Source organism: Choloepus didactylus, chromosome 24 (assembly GCF_015220235.1).
Source record: "Choloepus didactylus isolate mChoDid1 chromosome 24, mChoDid1.pri, whole genome shotgun sequence".
In the NCBI taxonomy this organism is placed as follows: Eukaryota; Metazoa; Chordata; class Mammalia; order Pilosa; family Megalonychidae; genus Choloepus; species Choloepus didactylus.
The window spans coordinates 18,803,023-18,820,918 of NC_051330.1; the positions used below are offsets into that span (position 1 = coordinate 18,803,023).

General features: G+C 36.3%; 1 protein-coding gene across 1 annotated transcript; it reads left to right on the forward strand.

Moving 5' to 3' along the window:
- The first annotated feature begins 6,498 nt into the window (after window positions 1-6,498).
- On the forward strand, window positions 6,499-17,604 carry LOC119519930 (olfactory receptor 6F1-like). Its single transcript, XM_037817671.1, has 2 exons — window positions 6,499-6,529; window positions 17,030-17,604. Exons 1-2 carry the CDS (start codon window positions 6,499-6,501, stop codon window positions 17,602-17,604), a joined length of 606 nt encoding a protein of 201 aa, XP_037673599.1.
- Window positions 17,605-17,896: the final 292 nt, after the last annotated feature.

The window sequence follows — 17,896 nt, forward strand, 5'->3', positions numbered from 1 at the left end:
CCCCTCAATCAAAGAATTACACTAATATGTCTGCCCACACAAGATTGCATCAAAGATAATGGCATTTTGGGGGACACAACACATTCAAACTGGTATATGCATCATCATTCTCCTCTACTTAACATAATGTCTGGCATTAGTCCTCCCCAACACTAGTGTTTGTTGACAACATGCCCAGCCCCTTCAAATGGGAGAGCATTGAGAACATAATGCTAAACACATACCTTGGTCCTTCACTGGGATTTCATTATGTTAAACATTTCTCCCCTCTGGAGTGCCTGAATCACCTGCCAGATCTCATCACAGAATATAGACTACATTGTGTAAAAGTGGATGTACATAAAGAGAATTGTCATAATAGAGCTATAATCTGTGCAACATCACTGCATTCTTACACTCACTCTACTAAACACTGGACCTAATCTGTTTCATTTTATCTTCAATTCATCCTATGGATGGGGTATTACTATTCCCATTTTAAAGTTGAGGACATATGCTTCACATAGTTTAGGAGTTTCCTAGAGCAAAAATAAAGTTTAATGAAGCATTATTTTCCTTTCCTAAGTCCAAAAACTGCAGTACCAGTGAATGTTTCCTAGAGTTGCTCAAGTGGTCTACCTCTTGCCTACTGGCAACTTTTTTAGAGGAATTCTTTTCATTTTTCTTCTTCCATTTATCCCTTCCTGCCTTCCTTCCTGCTTTTCTTTCATTCTTTCTTTTTTCTTTTTACTTTTCTTTTCTTTTCTTTCCTTCTCTTTTCTTTTCTTTTTCTTATGGACCCCTTTGCAAAAGGCAGGGCTGTGAGTACTCTTGAAACAATAAATTCAGTTCTTTCTAATTCTATTTCCTAGGAGTTTTTCCAAGTGTAAATGGGTGTGTAACTAATCTCAAGGGAGTCAGCCAGCATATCTATGTTCCTCCTGGAATTCAGTGCTATTTATTCTGACTTTGAAATCAAGAATATGCTTGCTTACTTATTTTTAAAATTACTCAACAAAGGAATAAATTATTACTTACATTGACTAATGAGTAGTCCTACAGTATTTTTTTATAATATATCCCTGAAGTTTCTGACTTTTATTGGGGAAAATATCCACTCTGAAGTATTTCTGCTTCATACTGTTGGTGTTTAATCCTGTATTTTACTTTATGCTCTTTCCAAATAGCTAGCACAGTGTCTGACAATCAATAGTTGCCTATAATTAATTATTAGTAAACTATAATTATCTGTTGTACAAATGAATACTTAGTATCATTAGTTTATTATTTTTAAAACATTTAAAATAGCAAAACTTTTGACAATTTGATACCAATATATCATTTTTAGTTCTTTCATTTGATTTATGCCATATTGGTACCTTGTAACTATACTAAAAATGTATTCATTTAATTCTATGACATTTCCTGAGGTCTGACATTTGGGACAAGGCACAGTAAATCAAAAGCATATCATACATTAAGGCAAGAGTTTGATTTGGATTGAGAGATCATATGATAAAAGATTTCAAGATAGTCTACATCACCAATCTGAAGGAACTGACATTGCAATTAATCAGGAGAAGAATACAAAGGAGGGACTGCTATCCAGCATTCTTAAAGTTGATCTCATGTAGAATAGCTCCAGAATTTAAACTGTAGGAAACTATTCTATTGCTATCCAGACCTCCCTGAGGTAACCTGAGGTAACTGTGTTGCAGTTTGACAATTTGGGGTATTTACTTCTAGCTATTCCAATGCATTAAAACCTAAAATGGGTTTTCTCTATAGTGCATGAGAATGCCCACCAGGGTGACCTCTTGATTCCATTTGAAATCTCTCAGCCACTGAAATGTTATTTTGTTTCATTTCACATCCACCTTTCAGTCAAGAAGATGTTCTCAATCCCCTGATGTTGAACCAGATTCATCCCTAGGGACCATATCTCATGTTGTCAGGGAGATTTACACACCTGGGAGTCAGATCCAATGTAGGGGGGAAGGCAGTGAGTTCACCCAATGAGTTGGCTTAGCTAGATAGGGAGGGCCACATCTGAGCAACAAAGAGGTACTCAGGGGGAGACACTTAAGCAAAATTATAAGCAGGTTTAGCCTCTCCTTTACAGTAAGAAACTTATTAAGGGCAAGTCCCATGATAGAGGGTTCAGCACATCAAACTGCCAGTCCTCAATGTTAGTGAGAACATCAGCAACAATACTGGTGAGGAAGACCAACACCTTTGCATTTTCCCCCAGCTCCCCAGGGGGGCGATGCATATATATACATTCTCTGTCCAAATTACTTTGGGATAAGTCACTATTTCACACTAACCTATGCAAACCTACCAGGTCTCACTTCCTATTAAAAGTTCCATGTAAATATGGTATCTGAACAAACTGTACAAGTTAAATTGTTTAGGAAATATAGATCTTGCACCAACTAAACAGCTCTTCCCTTGGTCTCACATGGAATTTGAAGTTTTAAAACACAGCATTGTCCTTTACCCTTTTGCCTGATTTGCCCTAGTCCTAACAGCATCTGCTTCATTCATATCTCTATTTGAGGTCTGGATTCTTTCCCAGTTTTTTAACAGTTGCTATATGTGCTAATACCAATGTTCATATCTGCTGAGTTCTAGCTCTGAGTATTAGGTGTCACAGAGATACCCAAATTTCCAGGGATTGATCAGGTTATACACAGAGGTGAGTAGGAATGATACATCAGCATCCTGGAATCTGAAGATAGCCATTACAATTCAGGAATAGATGTGACTGCTGTAAGAGCTTACAATTTAGGGACCATTACAGTAAGCATTCCACTGATAAGCTCTGCTCTAAGGTTCAATTCTGTGTTTACACATTGTTGTTAGCCCATATTGGTGAGATACAGTGTTTACCTTTGTTTCTGGTGTAGTTCACTCAAAATGCTGTCAACAGTTTCCATTCACCTCATTGCAGGTCTCACAGCTTCACCATTCTTACAGTTGCTGTCTTAGTTTGCTAATGCTGCAGAATGCAAAACACCAGAGATGGATAGGCTTTTATAAAATGGGGGGTTATTTCACTACACAGTTACAGTCTTAAGGCCACAAAGCATCCAAGGTAACACCTCAGCAATCGGGTACCTTCACCGGAGGATGGCCAATGGCGTCCGGAAAACCTCTGCTAGCTGGGAAGGCAGCTGGCATCTGCTCCAAAACTCTGGCCTCAAAATGGCTTTCTCCCAGGATGTTCCCCTCCAGCAAGCTTGCTCCTCTTCAAAACATCACTCCCAGCTGCACTCTCCTAGTTTCCTCTCTCTGAGTCAGCTCATTTATATAGCTCCACTGATCAAGGCCCACCCCGAATGGGCGGGGCCACGCCTCCATGGGAACATCTCATCAAAATGATCATTACCCACAGCTGAGTGGGGCACATTCCAAGCAAATCCAACCAGCACCAAAACATCTGCCCCACACAAAACCACAAAGATAATGGCATTTGGGGGACACAATACATTCAAACCGGCACAGTTGCTCAATATTCCATTGTATGCACACACAACAGTTCACCATTCTGTTCCTCAGTCGATGTACTCTTTGGCCACCTGCACTGAGTGCAGATAATGCATAGTCTCTACATAAACACTAGTGTGCAATGTCCATTCATAACCCTGCTCTCAGATCCTCCAAGTAAATGACCCCTAATGAGGTTGCAGGACCTTATGGCAACCACATACTTAGCTTCATGTGGAACCACCCCAGTGTCCTCCAGAAAGGCTATACCATTCTGCCTCCTAAGCAACAGTAAATAAGTGTATCCCTCTCTCCAAGCTTTCTCCAGCACTTTTGTCCCTGTTTATATTTTTCCATACAATTTTATAGAGCTATGTTCACAAACCATATAATTATCCACAGTGTACAATCAGTTGTTCACAGTATCATCATACAGTTGTGCATTTTTCACCAGTCAGCACTTGAACATATTGATTGCTGTGAAAAAAGGTTTTGTTTTTGTTTTTTTAAATGAACAATAAAAAAGATAACAAAAAGAAGAATAAAATATCATACAATATAGTATAATGATATGGTCAGACAACAACACCACTACCAAGAATCCCGTATCCTTCTCTTATATCCCCCTCTCACACACATTTGTTAAATTTCCTTTGTTATATTTAATGGAAGCATATTACAATGTTACTGTTGACCGTAGACTTCAGTTTGCTTTTATTATATTTTTCCCCAATACCATCCCCTTTCAAATATTCTGCATTGTTGACATTCATTTGTTCTCCTATATGCAAGAACAGTTTTATATTTGCACCTTTAGTCACAATCACTGAGCACTCCAGTTTTTGCTGAGAAAACTTCCTTCAAAAATGAGGGAGAGATTAAAATATTTTCAATCAGACACTGAGAGAGTTTGTGAATAAAAGACTGGCACCAAAAGAAATAATAAAGGGAGTGCTACAGTCTGATAGGAAAAGACAAGAAAGAGATTTCAAGAAGAGTGTGGAAATGAAGATTATCAGGAAGGAGAGAGGGGGAAAAATAAGACATGACATATAAAATCCAAAAGACAAAATGACAGAAGAAAGTACTGCCCTTACAGTAATAACACTAAATATTAATGGATTAAAACTCCCCAATAAAAAGACACAGACTGGCAGAATGGATTAAAAACAGGACCCATCTATACGCTGTCTACAAAAAACTCACTTTAGACACAAGGACAAAAATAGGCTGAAAGTAAAAGGTTGGAAAATGATATTTCATACAAACAGCAATCAGAAAAAAGCAGGAGTGGCTATGTTAATATCAGGCAAATTAGACTTCAAAAGTAAAACAAAAGAGACAAAAAAGGATACTATATACTAGTAAAAGGGTCAATTCATCAAGAAAACATCATAATCATAAATATTTATGTACCAAGAAAGAGTGCTCCAAAATTCATGAGGCAAGTGCAGAGAACACTGAAGAAGTAGATACCACTACAATAATAGTTGGATACTTCAATATACCACTTTCATCAATGGATAGAACATCTAGACAGTGGATCAATAAGCAAATGGAGATGGTGAATTGTACATCAAATGAACTAGTCTTGACAGACATTTATAGAACACTACACCCCATAACAGCAGGATACACATTTTTCTCAAGTGTTCATGGAAAATTTTCTAGGATAGACAACATGTTTGGTCACAAAACAAGTCTCAACAAATTAAAAAATATTGATATTATAAAAAACACTTTCTCAGATCATAATGGAATGAAGTTGGAAATAAATAACAGGCAGAAGACAGTAAAATTCACAAATATATGGGGGCTAAACAACACACTCTTGGAAAACCAGTGGGTAAAGGAAGAAATTACAAGAGAAATTAGTAAATACCTTGAGGCAAATGGCAATGAAAACACAACATATCAAAACTTACAGGATGCAGCAAAGGTGGTGCTGAGAGGGAAATTTTTGCCCTAAATGCCTATATTAAAAAAGAGGGAGGAAAAATTGAGAAATTAACTGTTCACCTGAAGGAACTAGAGAAAGAACAGCAAACTCACCCCAAAGCAAACAGAAAGAAAGAAATAACAAAGATTAGAGCAGAAATAAATGAAATTGAGAACAGGAAAACAATAGAAAATCAACAAAACCAGATGTTGGTTCTTTGAGAAAATCAACAAAATTGATGGACCCCTAACTAGGCTCATTACTTTTAAACCATATTCTGTCCTTATACTCTTAACTGAATGGGAGGTTATTTGATAAAGGCCAAATGGATTATATCATGACCTGATTAGGCTTAGGCCTTTTCTAATGGAGATCATAGGATTGAGGGGCACAGAGATGAACCCTTGACAGTGGGAGCTGTGAAGGAGAGGCAAGGACTCTACGCCTGGGCAGGCTCCCAAAATATTGGTATATAGACAGAGATATCCATAGAAACACTTCATTTATATTAAGGTTAACTTGTTGCTTTATGTTATTGCAAACTCCTTTAATATCAAAGAATTCAGAAACACATCTTTTCAGGGGCACATATAAAAAGCAAGAGCACAGCATTGTAGTCTGATAGCTGTGTAGTCTGTCAAATCTCTGAAACTTCCTATAGAATTACAATTGCTCAGTTATATGGCCCATATAGCTTAACATTCTAGGGTCAAAATTAGTAGTATTGTATTGCCTTTATAATTAACTTAATATTTTGGGGGATGGCCCCATTATTTTCTAATCACCAAGTATAAGCTATTAGTTAAAAATATTGAACACATTCTTTACCTTTTCCTATGAGCTTGAGTGAATGAAACCTTGATTTCTCAGCTGCTTCCACCTTTATTTCATAACAAGATGATAAAGCCTAAGGCTTATCTGACCATTAACTGATGATCTTCACTCAACTGAGTGTTTCCATTCTTCTTTATCTTTCACTCAAAATAAATTTCTTGCACTATAAGTAAAGGAATGTATTTCATTAGTTAGACAAAAGACCACAGCCTTATTTCTTTACAATGGTTTGTAAGCACTTCATCCAGTAGAATGCCATGTGTACTGAAGCCTATTTGAGAGAAACAGGTAAGTAAGATGTACCTGAAGAATTCTTTTTTCTCCTTTTGCAAATTATCTCTGAAGCTCACACTTACAAATGCTCTACTTGTCTCTGTAAATAAACAGTAATCTTTTGGATACCAAAATGTTCAGTTTCACTGGTGGAATGCCTGCATTCTATCTACATTATTCTGAGCTCCAATTATCTTTGCATTAATGAAACATATTGCTGCAAACCTTAATACTCAACAACCACTCCGAAAAAATTGGTTTGACATTGTATATCAAAGCTGGACATGTGCATATTACATGACTAATCAATCATGCTTTTGAATAAATATCACACAAAAATGAACATAAAGTTCATAAAATCATGAATATTCTTAAAATGCATTCTAAGAGTCCAGAAACCCCAAGTTGCCCTCAAATGTAGAATATGTAAAAAAATTATGTCATATGTATATGTGTGTATTATAATGGAACCCAACAAAATATTATATTTGCATTATAAATATATTAAAATTATACCTCACTGTAATATAATGAAAATTTTCTCAGCAATCAAAACAGAAACTTCCAGGTGCAAATCTATAAGGAAACAGAAATTACAAATTCACACAGCATGGATGAATCTCACAAAATATGTCACCTTAGCCAGAATCAAATGATGGAATTCATAAATATAGATTTATTGATTAGAACAGTGATCAGAAAGAGGCACAAAAGCCACATTCAACACTGATAATATTCTTTTTCATTGTTAAAGAAGTTGTAGTTATAACAAAAAAATTCACAAAATATGGAATTTTCTTTATTCACAGTTTTCAATAGTATGCTACCTTTGTTTCAAGTGATGAAGCAATATTATTATAATTATACTATTAAATATGATCCATAGTTTACTTTGGTTCACAGATTGTGTCATATAGTTCTATGATTTTTTAAAACTTTGTATACTATGAGCATATATATGACCTAAATTTTTCCTTTAAACCACATTCAAATATACAGCACAGTGGTGTTAATTACACTCATATTGTTATGCTACCATCATCAACAGTTCCCAAAATTTTACCGTCACTCCAAAGAGAAACTCCATTCCAATCTAGCATTAACTATCCCTTCCTTACCCCCACACTAGCACCTGGTGACCTATATTCTAGGTTTCTGTTTTCATGAATTTGCACATTCTAATTTATTTCTCACTATTGTGTATGGCTTATTTCATTCATCAGGCTCATTTCTTCAAGGCTCACCCATGTTGTAATGTGTAACAGAACTTCATTCCTTTTTATGGATGAGAAATATCCAATTGTATGTGTATACCACAGTGTGTATATCCAAGCATCTGTTGATGGGCTGCTCATGTTAATGATTAGAGTTTTTCTTACTTGAGAACTTTCACATTGAGGCAAAGCCTATTTATAATTGTGCCTGAGTCACCCCTAGAGAACCTCTTTCATTGCCCAGATGTGGCCTCTCTCTTTCTAAGCCAATTTGGCAAGTAAAATCACTGCCATGTCCCCATGTGGGACATGACTCTCAGGGGTGTATGTCTCCCTGACAGTGTTGGACGTGACTTCTGGGGATGAGCCTGGACCCAGCACTGTAAGATTGAGAAAGAATTGTTGATCAAAAGGGGGAAGAGAAATGAAGCAATATAAAGTTTCAGTGGCTGAGAGATTTCAAATGGAGTTGAGAGATCATTCTGGATGTTATTCTTATGCATTATATAGATATCCCTTTTTAGCTTTCAGTTTATTGGAATACCTAGAAGGTAATACCTGAAACTGTTGAGCTGCAACACAGTAGTCTTGATTCTTGAAGATGATTGCATAAGTATGTAGCTTACACAGTGTGACTGTGTGATTGTGAAAACCTTGTGGCCCACACTCCTTTTCCAGTGTATTGACAGATGAGTAGAAAAATTGAGACAAAAATTAATTGAATAATAGGGGGTGGGGTGGGAGGATGGGATGTTTTGGGTGTTCTTTTTCACTTTCATTTTTATTCCTATTTTTATTTTTTGGAGTAATGAAAATGTTCAAAAATTGACTGTGGTGATGAATGCACAAGTATATGATGATACTGTGAACAACTGATTATACACTGTGGACAATTGTATGGTATGTGAATATAACTCAATAAAACTGAATTAAAAGAAAAGAACTTTCACATTAGAAAACCTCATGGAGACATATGCATATTATTTGTGTATTTAAAATCCAAAAATCTTTACTTAAACTTAAGGTACAAATTAAATAACAGATTTCACAGATCTGTAAAATGAAAATGATCAGTAACTGAATTGTATGTATATGCCTTCTGGCATGTCTTTGACTTTCTTCTCATGAACTCTTGTTCTGCCATTATCTACATTCCCTGTTTTGTTGTCCTGTCCTGTGACTATGACTTGCATTTATCTGCACTAACTTGCACTTTGTTGTTCCCTCAGGAATTGCTCTTCATCGGCTCTCTTGGAAACCAATTTTAAAGGGCCTGGAATGTCTTAGGCAATAGCACCTGGAAATAAAATTCTCCTATTATGAGAACCAAAAATATTCATTGAGCAAGATATCTAGAAAGCTCCTATCACATTACCTCATGGTCCCAGAAGGGCCGAAGGGTCTTGCCCAGCATATTACTTAATACACATGCAGGCAGAGGCAGCTTGCCACATCCAGCTCTCCAGCACTCTCCATACTAGAAACACTGCTCTTGGTGACTCAAGAGGTTCTCCTCTCCATTGCCCATCTAGATATGTTTGGATGCAAAAAGTGAGCCTCTGTCTACAGGTGAGACTTGTTCCATGGAAATAATAAATTGTCTGTACCTAACTGTGACATTATTATTATTCCCTGACCTCCATTTCTTTTTGAAAGTTGCAGGACTTGAAATTAGAGACTTTGATAAAATGAATTGAGTGTTTCTACATCACAACAACTGTATGCTTAATTTTACCACTGCCTCTCTCTATATAGTCAGTTACATGAAATAATGAAATTTCTACTTCATGCTTAATGATCTTATTTGTACACAGTAATAGGAATCATGGGTAATTCCCACTTCTATAGTTACTTAAATATCTCCAAATTCACTCTCAGACTATTGATAGCACAAAATGCTTTTTTCAACTGGGATCAATTTTTATTTCCCCAGTAAAAATGCAATGAATATCATATATATTACAACTGTGTATCACTATCATTTGCTTTCTTGCAAAATACACAATTGATATTGTGTGCCAGTTTGAATGTATTACATCCCCCCAAACACCATTACCTTTGATGTAATCTTGTGTGGGCAGACCTATCAGTGTTAATTAGATTGTAATTCTTTGAGTGTTTCCATGGAGATGGGCCCCACCCACCTGTGGGTGATGACTCTGACTGGATAATTTCCAAGGAGGTGTTGGCCCACCCATTGGGTGGGTCTGAATTAAATTACTGGCACAGTGTATAAGATCAGACAGAAGGAGGGAGCTTGCTACAGCCAAGAGGGATGGTTTGAAGAAAGCACAAGAGCTGCAGGTGAGAGAAATTTTGAAGACAGCTGTTGAAAGCAGACTCTTGCTCTGGAGAAGCTAAGAGAGGACAAACACCCTGAGTGCAACTAAGAGTGACATTTTTGAGGAACTGCAACCTAGAGAGGAACACCCTGGGAGAAAGCCATTTTGAAACCAGAATTTTGGAACAGACACCAGCCACGTGCCTTCCTAGCTAACAGAGGGTTTCCAGACACCATTGGCCATCCTCTGGTGAAGGTACCCGATTGCTGATGTGTTACCTTGGACACTTTAGGCCTTGAGACTGTAACTGTGTAACCAAATAAACCCCCTTTTATAAAAGCCAGTCCATCTCTGGTGTTTTGCATTCTGGCAGCATTAGCAAACTACAACATATTGTTTTGACTTTCTGAGTGTCAAGTTGTGGTTTAATGTGTAATTTATCTGGTAAATATGTCCCAGAAGCAGAGGGTCTGACATTCTGACTGCTGTTGAATACTCAGGTGGTGGTACTGACTGCAAGATGTGGACCTATCCTCAGAAAAAAAGAAATGGACAAAGAAAAGAGAAGGCTACAGCTCACATTATTGAGCTTATGTCATGTGTTAGCTGCTTTGGAATAACTACTCATTCATTCCTCCTAGAATTCCCTTGAAATAGGAACTTAATTATAACCATGTTAGATATTAGGGAGCCGAGGGCTAGAGTGGATAAATAGTCATGGGCCATGCAGCAATAAGAAGGCAGAGATTGCCATCCTAAGAATCCTGTGGTCAGGGTGTGATCTGTGTGTGGGAGTGGTATTTGAGAAGGGAGTCAGTGGCAGCTGGAATACCAAGAACCACCCAGGGAATTGCCCCATATGAGTTCCTGCCCACCCACTTGGTCTTTCTGAGTCCGTAAGAATACCCTAGGGAAGGTTCACAAAGACACTAGAGGTCACAAACCTGTAAGCTCTCTGCTTTAGGTTTTACCCTACACTGCTTTGAAATCCAAGGCATTTTTGATACATGACTGTGGTTTCTTTATCAAATTATGGAAGCAACACAATCTCTTTGTGCAATTATAAACACTTCCAAATACAAATACAAATGTGTAAACTATTAACCATTTGGAATATCTGTGTCCATGTACTGTTTAAGTTTATAACATATTGTATTATGAGATTTCTAGTTTGGATTAGAATCATGTATAAAAGTAAATGTGGAAACTAGGGCAAGTACAATAAAATTTTAGAGTCAGTAAGAGATGACACATTTCCCTTTGATTATTAAACCCAAGATACAGAATCGGTTTTTTTTGATGAAAGCTTCTTTGATCACAGATGAATGTATGGGTCCCTCATCCTGCCCCTGGGCATCTTTTATTACTTCCCTCTGCAAATTTATCAACTAAACAAATATTCTCAGCTTAAATTATGGTTTACCAAACTACAGTGACCTCCAAAAGCCACAGCCATTTATTTGTTCTTTGCAACCTTGATTTTTAGCACAATTCCAGATATATTAGTAGATATTCAATATGCAGTTGCAAACAAATTATTCCAAAGTTATTGCAATCCAGATAATTTAGAACTTGAGATAAAATTCTGACTGAAGTCAAAATAATGTCAAAATGTGTGAAATATCTTTCCTTTCATGAGGCTTGTAGGTTTGTTTTTCTTTTTTCTTGAACACACACAGATATCTTGGTTTTCAGTGGATCTCTGGCTCTGATGGCAACCATTCAGTGCTGCAGCATCCAAAATTCCACATCCAGGACCACCAGAGGAACATCATATATGGATAATAGGAAAATACTATACTGAATGAAGCACTGTAAATATTTGTAGAACTCAAAAAAGGCAATCAAGATTGCTAGTGCAAAGAAAGTGTGGGTTTAAAATTTAGAGGGTATGCTAGTTTAAGAGAATTTAGAGCCTAAGAGCAGTAAGTTCAATGTCTTTTGGTAAGTGGGAGTAGGCTTTCTGGTTTGCTAAAGCTGCCAGAAATGCAATATACCATAAATGGATTGGATATTATAAAGGGGATATATTAGGTTACAGATTTACAGTTCTAAGGTCATAAAATTGTTCAAACTAAGGCATCAATAAAAGGATACATTCATTGAAGGAAGGCCAGTTACATCTAGGTTCCTCTGTCACATGGGAAGACACATGGTCAGAGTCTGCTAGGCATTTTCTGGGGTTAGCTTCTTATTTCCATTGTTTACTTCAAAACATTTCTGGGCTTCCGTCTTAGCTTCTCTCTCTCTCTCAGTTCCTGTAAGTCCTTGTTTGTTTCTCCCAGGCATTTCTCTAAGCATCATGGGGGTCTTTTCTTAACTTCTCTGGGGCAAACTCTGGGCTTTGCCTCTTAGCATCTCCAAATATCTTTCCGTCTGCATCTCCATGCATCTGGGCCTGAATAGGCTCTGACCTCTCTCTCTCCCTGAGCTTCCTTAAAGACTCCAGGAAACTAAGTCCCAACTTTAATGCATAGGGTGACATCTTCATGGAAATAATTTAATCAAAAGAGTCCACCCACAATAAGTCTGCACCCACAGGACTGGATTAAAAGAGCATGACTTTTCTGGAGTATATAACAGCTTCAAACAAGCACATTCCATCCTCTGGATCCCAGAAAAAACATGTTCCTTCCAAAAGCAAAATACATTCATTGCATCACAATATCACAAAAGTTTAAATCATTTCAGCAACAATATTAAATACAAAGTCTTATCAAAATCAATTACAGGTGTAATTTGCCCAAAGAAATTATCCTCTGGGTATGAAACTTACAAGTTATCTACTTCAAATATATAAATGAGGGACAGTCATAGGGTAAATGGTCCCATTGCCATAGGGAGAAATTGGAAGGAAAACAGTGATCATAGAACTCAAACATTTCCTAAAACATGCAAGGCAAACTTCTTCAGATTTCAAATTTTCAGTTATTTATAGAATACTGTTTTGTCCTTGGAGCTTGAGAGAGCAGGATTCCCACCATTTCCAAGGGCTGATGCAATGGTCCTACTCTCTTCCAACACTGGGGTGATTGCACCAACATTTCCAAGTCTTGGGGAGAGTTTTATATAGAGGAAAACAGTTTTCCCATTAGTGACTGATATTTAAACATTTTTCAATGCTATTACTCCAAAGTTAAACATTTTGTTTAGTAAAGTTTTCACTCTAACATAAAATATAATGCATTATATTTACATTACAATTCCCCTTTGTGAAATGAATTAAATATTTTCTTTATGCTTTAATGTTATTTATATTTTAATTATTTCACCAATTATAAACTTTTATACAGTAAATGATTCAAAGATCCAACTTGATCTTTTACAAATAAAATTATAAAATTTAATAATGTTTGTCTATTGGTTTTATATATTTTTAGTGAACATAATGTTTCTCTAGTCGTAACTGCTCCATACAATTTTTGTTTAATTGTTTATTCATGTGTTAGGACCAGTTGTTTCAATATTAATTCAAACTAGGCTTTAAATCTACACTCTTCCAACAAGCTTAAGAATTATTTTGTTCATTATGTAATTTTTTCAAAATACTTATGCTGATGTGTTAAAACTATAAAGTAATTTAAGAAGAGATTATATTTTGAAAATAATTATCTTGCAGGGACAGGTCATATGAACCACCATTTATCCACATCTTCTTTAAGACAATCTTTCAAACCTTTCAGTGAAAGTTTGTAGTTTCATGTTCTTTTCTTATAACAATATCTCAAACATATTTTAATGCTCTCAGTATTGTGAATGATATATTTTGACATAATACCTTTGAATATCTAATAATTTGGGCTGTGTAGTAATTAATTAAATTATGGTTAAATATTTTCTGTAGACTTGTATTAATAAAAAGGTTTATGTATTTGAATGATGCAGAAATAAGAATGTAATTTGCTAAAATCAATTAACTTATGCTTCTTTGTTTAATAATCCTATATTTTATTTCAAAATTTAGCCTACTAGTTATGGCAGATGAGAATGATAATAATGAGCATCCTTTATTTGTTCCTGATTTTAAAGGGCACCATTCTAGTACATATGTAATTGTGTTAAGAAAAATGGTATATAAGGAGGAATTTTCAGTTTGTAAGGGAAAGGTTTTCACAAGTCACAAGATCAACAGGTCATAAATACACTTTTAGCTTTCTACAGACAAATTCAGAAAATATGTTGATATTCAATTTCCCCTGATGAGATTAACCATGTACTAGTTATTTCTGGGTATACTTCATAACTCCAGAGTTTGTCAATCATTCAAGCACATATTCAAATCCAATAAGGGTTTGCCATATATGTCATCCCAAACACAGAGGTGTTTTATGATAGACTCCTCTCAACAGTGCCTTTTTTGAGAAGGGGAAAGGGGGGGGGAGGAAACAGATGGCCCATGAATACCCTCAATTAGCCTCACTGGATGTTATAATCACCAATCATGTTTATTCACCCTTGGAACCAGTAGCCATGAACTCCCCTGTATCTTCCTGGCTCTAGTCACTCTGGACATCCTGTTTGTTCAATGGTGGATCCATGATTTTCCTAGAGTCAACTCCATTTTGAATATGGAGGCTACAACTTAGTTCAATACTTTTTACTCTGCAGGGAAATATTCTTGTGTTGGTTGTTTTTCTGTGATATTTTTCAGAAAATGTGGGAGACATGAGCACTTCACCATATTGTTTAGGCCAGATTTCTTCCTAATATTCTCCTGCCATTTTATATAAGACACATCTGGCAAAGCAGATCCAGATTGCCAGGTGGTATATGACCTGCAGTGACACATACCCAACTATAGATTCCCAAAGGGGAAAGCTCTCTACCAATTTTGCCATTTCCCAGCGAATTTCATAGATTTCTCTTCAAGAAGACTTAAGAGGCATAAATTCAATGTTCTTGATTAACCCTAAATTGGTTTCTGGATTCCACAGGTTAGCATGGAATCAGCAAGAGGAGGGTCACAATCAAGCCTAACAATTATTTGTAATGTATATATATATAATGAATGTATATACACACACACACACACACACACACACATACATATATATAAATTATAGCTTTTGGAATTAAAGTATGTGATACATTAGCTCTCCAATTATACTCTAATTGTCCCTTCTCTAAAACTTTAAAGGGAAGAGAAGTAAAGTCTTAGAGCAACATAAAACTTTAAATGAATGCAACCCTCTTAATACATTATCACCTTATTAAATAGTATGACATTAATGAATATTTAGAGGATTTATGACTGTAAATGTTCAGGAACTTGAGCATTCCTGCAGCTGAAAAATCTTGCAGAAAACTCATGTTTTCAGATCAGTGTGACCAAAATTATTAATAAATGAGGGAAAATTTCCTAAATGTCATGCTTTCAATTTTATTCATTCATTTATTCACTACTAAAGTGTATACTGTGCACAGGCCCTGCAAATAACTCCATATAAAGAAAGAATAAAGCATCATCCCTGCTCATAAAGAGCTCATATGAAAGGAAATAAATATCATTAAGCTTTCTGGATCCTAGGATTTAACAAAAAGTGGTGAAAAATCAGTCATGTTTGCATGGAGAATCAGTCTACAATAAGAGAGGGCACCAATAAATTCATAAGAGGAATGTGGAAGGAAAGAATCTACATCATAAATAAAGACAAGGAATCATTAGTCTATGTGATGCATTAAGGGAAAGGTAAACATGTTAGTATGGCTCTAAAATAGGGGGCAAGACTCAGGTCATGCAGTGCTTCTGTGCCATTATAATTAATGTGAAATATCTCAAGTAGCAGAGCCCTCAAAAGAACTTTAACAGGGAATTATCTAAGTAAGTCTGCTACTAAGAGAAGTAAGTGTGTCTACAGAATGTAGACTTGGCTGGAAGGAAGTGACAGTGGAGGTTGAGCACCTCCTAAAAACCTATTATATGGTTCCAGATAGGGATTATCAATATTAAGCAGAGATGACTGGCATAGGATATGTTAACATGGATATACTGTAGAATTATGTATTGATTCTATAGTTATTGAATGGGACAGCTAGAAGTGAGGACATACAGAAAAATACCATATGCCAATTTGGAAACCATGTATATGAGGAAAATATATTTTAAGAGAAAATTTTTAAGAAGTTTTGGGCATTTTGATATATTATGGATTTAATATAGAAGAGGCAATGTACAACATAAACCTCGAAGTCAAGAATTTTAGATTCAATATGTTAATTAAAAAAAAATTTTCTTTTAGTTGGCTGAGAGAAATGTTCCAAGAATAGCATTATTTAGGGAAAGAAAGGAATTGCTATCAGTTATGGACACTTGACAGAGGGTGGTAAGTAGTTGGAATAAAACTAGGGAGCCTCATGCACACTATTTGAAGTTAGCATGTTTAAAATGAATGGTTTTAAAAAGTTGACATCTAGTTTTAAAACACAATCAAATGTATTAATGTTGAAACAGCAGGAAGCATCAACATGTTTCAATAAATAGAATAGTAACACAGGAACTGATTCTTGCTAAAGATAGCTAAAATTTAGGAGGAGGAAGATTTTGCAGCTATTTCTCTCTCTCTCTCTCTCTCTCTCTCTCTCTCTCTCTCTCTCTCTCTCTCTCTCTCTCCCCCTCAATCTCTCCTCTGTCTCACTCTGCCTTTCTCTCAGTCAGGCCAGAATTGGAGCCAATGAAAATTGAGGCATCAAAGTAATCACAAGTTTCAGTGATATATCATCAAGTGAACAAGTTGCTTAATTGGTTTGATTTTCCCACTGAAGAAGTTGCACCTCTATAAACAAAACCTCTATAGTTACATCTGCATAGACATGGTCCAATATAGTTCCTATTTGTTTCCTCACTAATTGTAAGCATAATGTAAGAAAATTTCAAGGGGAATGACAAATGTCTAATCAGACAAAAGTGACACAATTCATCCTTAGGGGAGTTTCAAATAAACCAGAATTGAAATTTTTAGTATTCTTATTTTTCTGTTTAACCTCCTGGGAAACATTTTTATCATCATAGCCATGATCAGGGAAAGCTGGCTCCAAATCTACCACGTATTTTTTCCTGAAGAATGTGTCTTTTCTGGACATATGTTATACCTCTGTCACTATCCCCAAAGCCCTGATGACCTCACTCATGCATTCTAGGGTCATTTACTACCTGGAGTGTTTAGTTCAGCTTCATAGGTTTTTTACATTTGGTTCTACTGAATGCTTTCTGCTCACATCCATGGTCTATGACCAGTGTTTGGCCACTTACATGTCCCTGTTCTATGCATCCAAGGTGAGTCAAAGACTTTGTGCTGAATTGGTAATCATGGCTTGGGTGGCTGGGGCCATATACTCAGCCCTCCACACCCACAAAACCTTCTACTTCCCCTTCTGTGGGCACAATGTTGTTGAATATTTCTTCTGTGACATTCTTCTGTTCATGAGACTTTCCTGCACCAATATCCACACCAATGAGGAAGTAGGTTTTGCCATTAGTAGCAGTGTCATCATGAGTTATTTTGCCCTCACAGTCCACTCCTATGTCTTCATCTCCACAATTGCTCTCCTATGCCTTCATCATCTCCACAATTGCTCAGATACCTTATGTGGATGATAGGTGGAAAGCCTTATCCACTCATCTAACCACAGTTATTTTGTTCTGTGCAACTGGGTGTTTCGCATAATTGAGACCTGCCTCCAATGCTCCCCAACCCAGGGTCACCTGGCCTCCTTTATTACTACATTGTCACACCTCCTTGAAGCCTGTTACCTGTTGTCCAAGGAACAAAAGCATGAAAGGTATTGTGGAAGAAAATATTAAATATAAGAGAGTTAAATCTTGTGGACTCTTCAGAAGTTCAAAGACAGGTTATGGAGTCAATCCTCACTTCATGACTCATCATCCT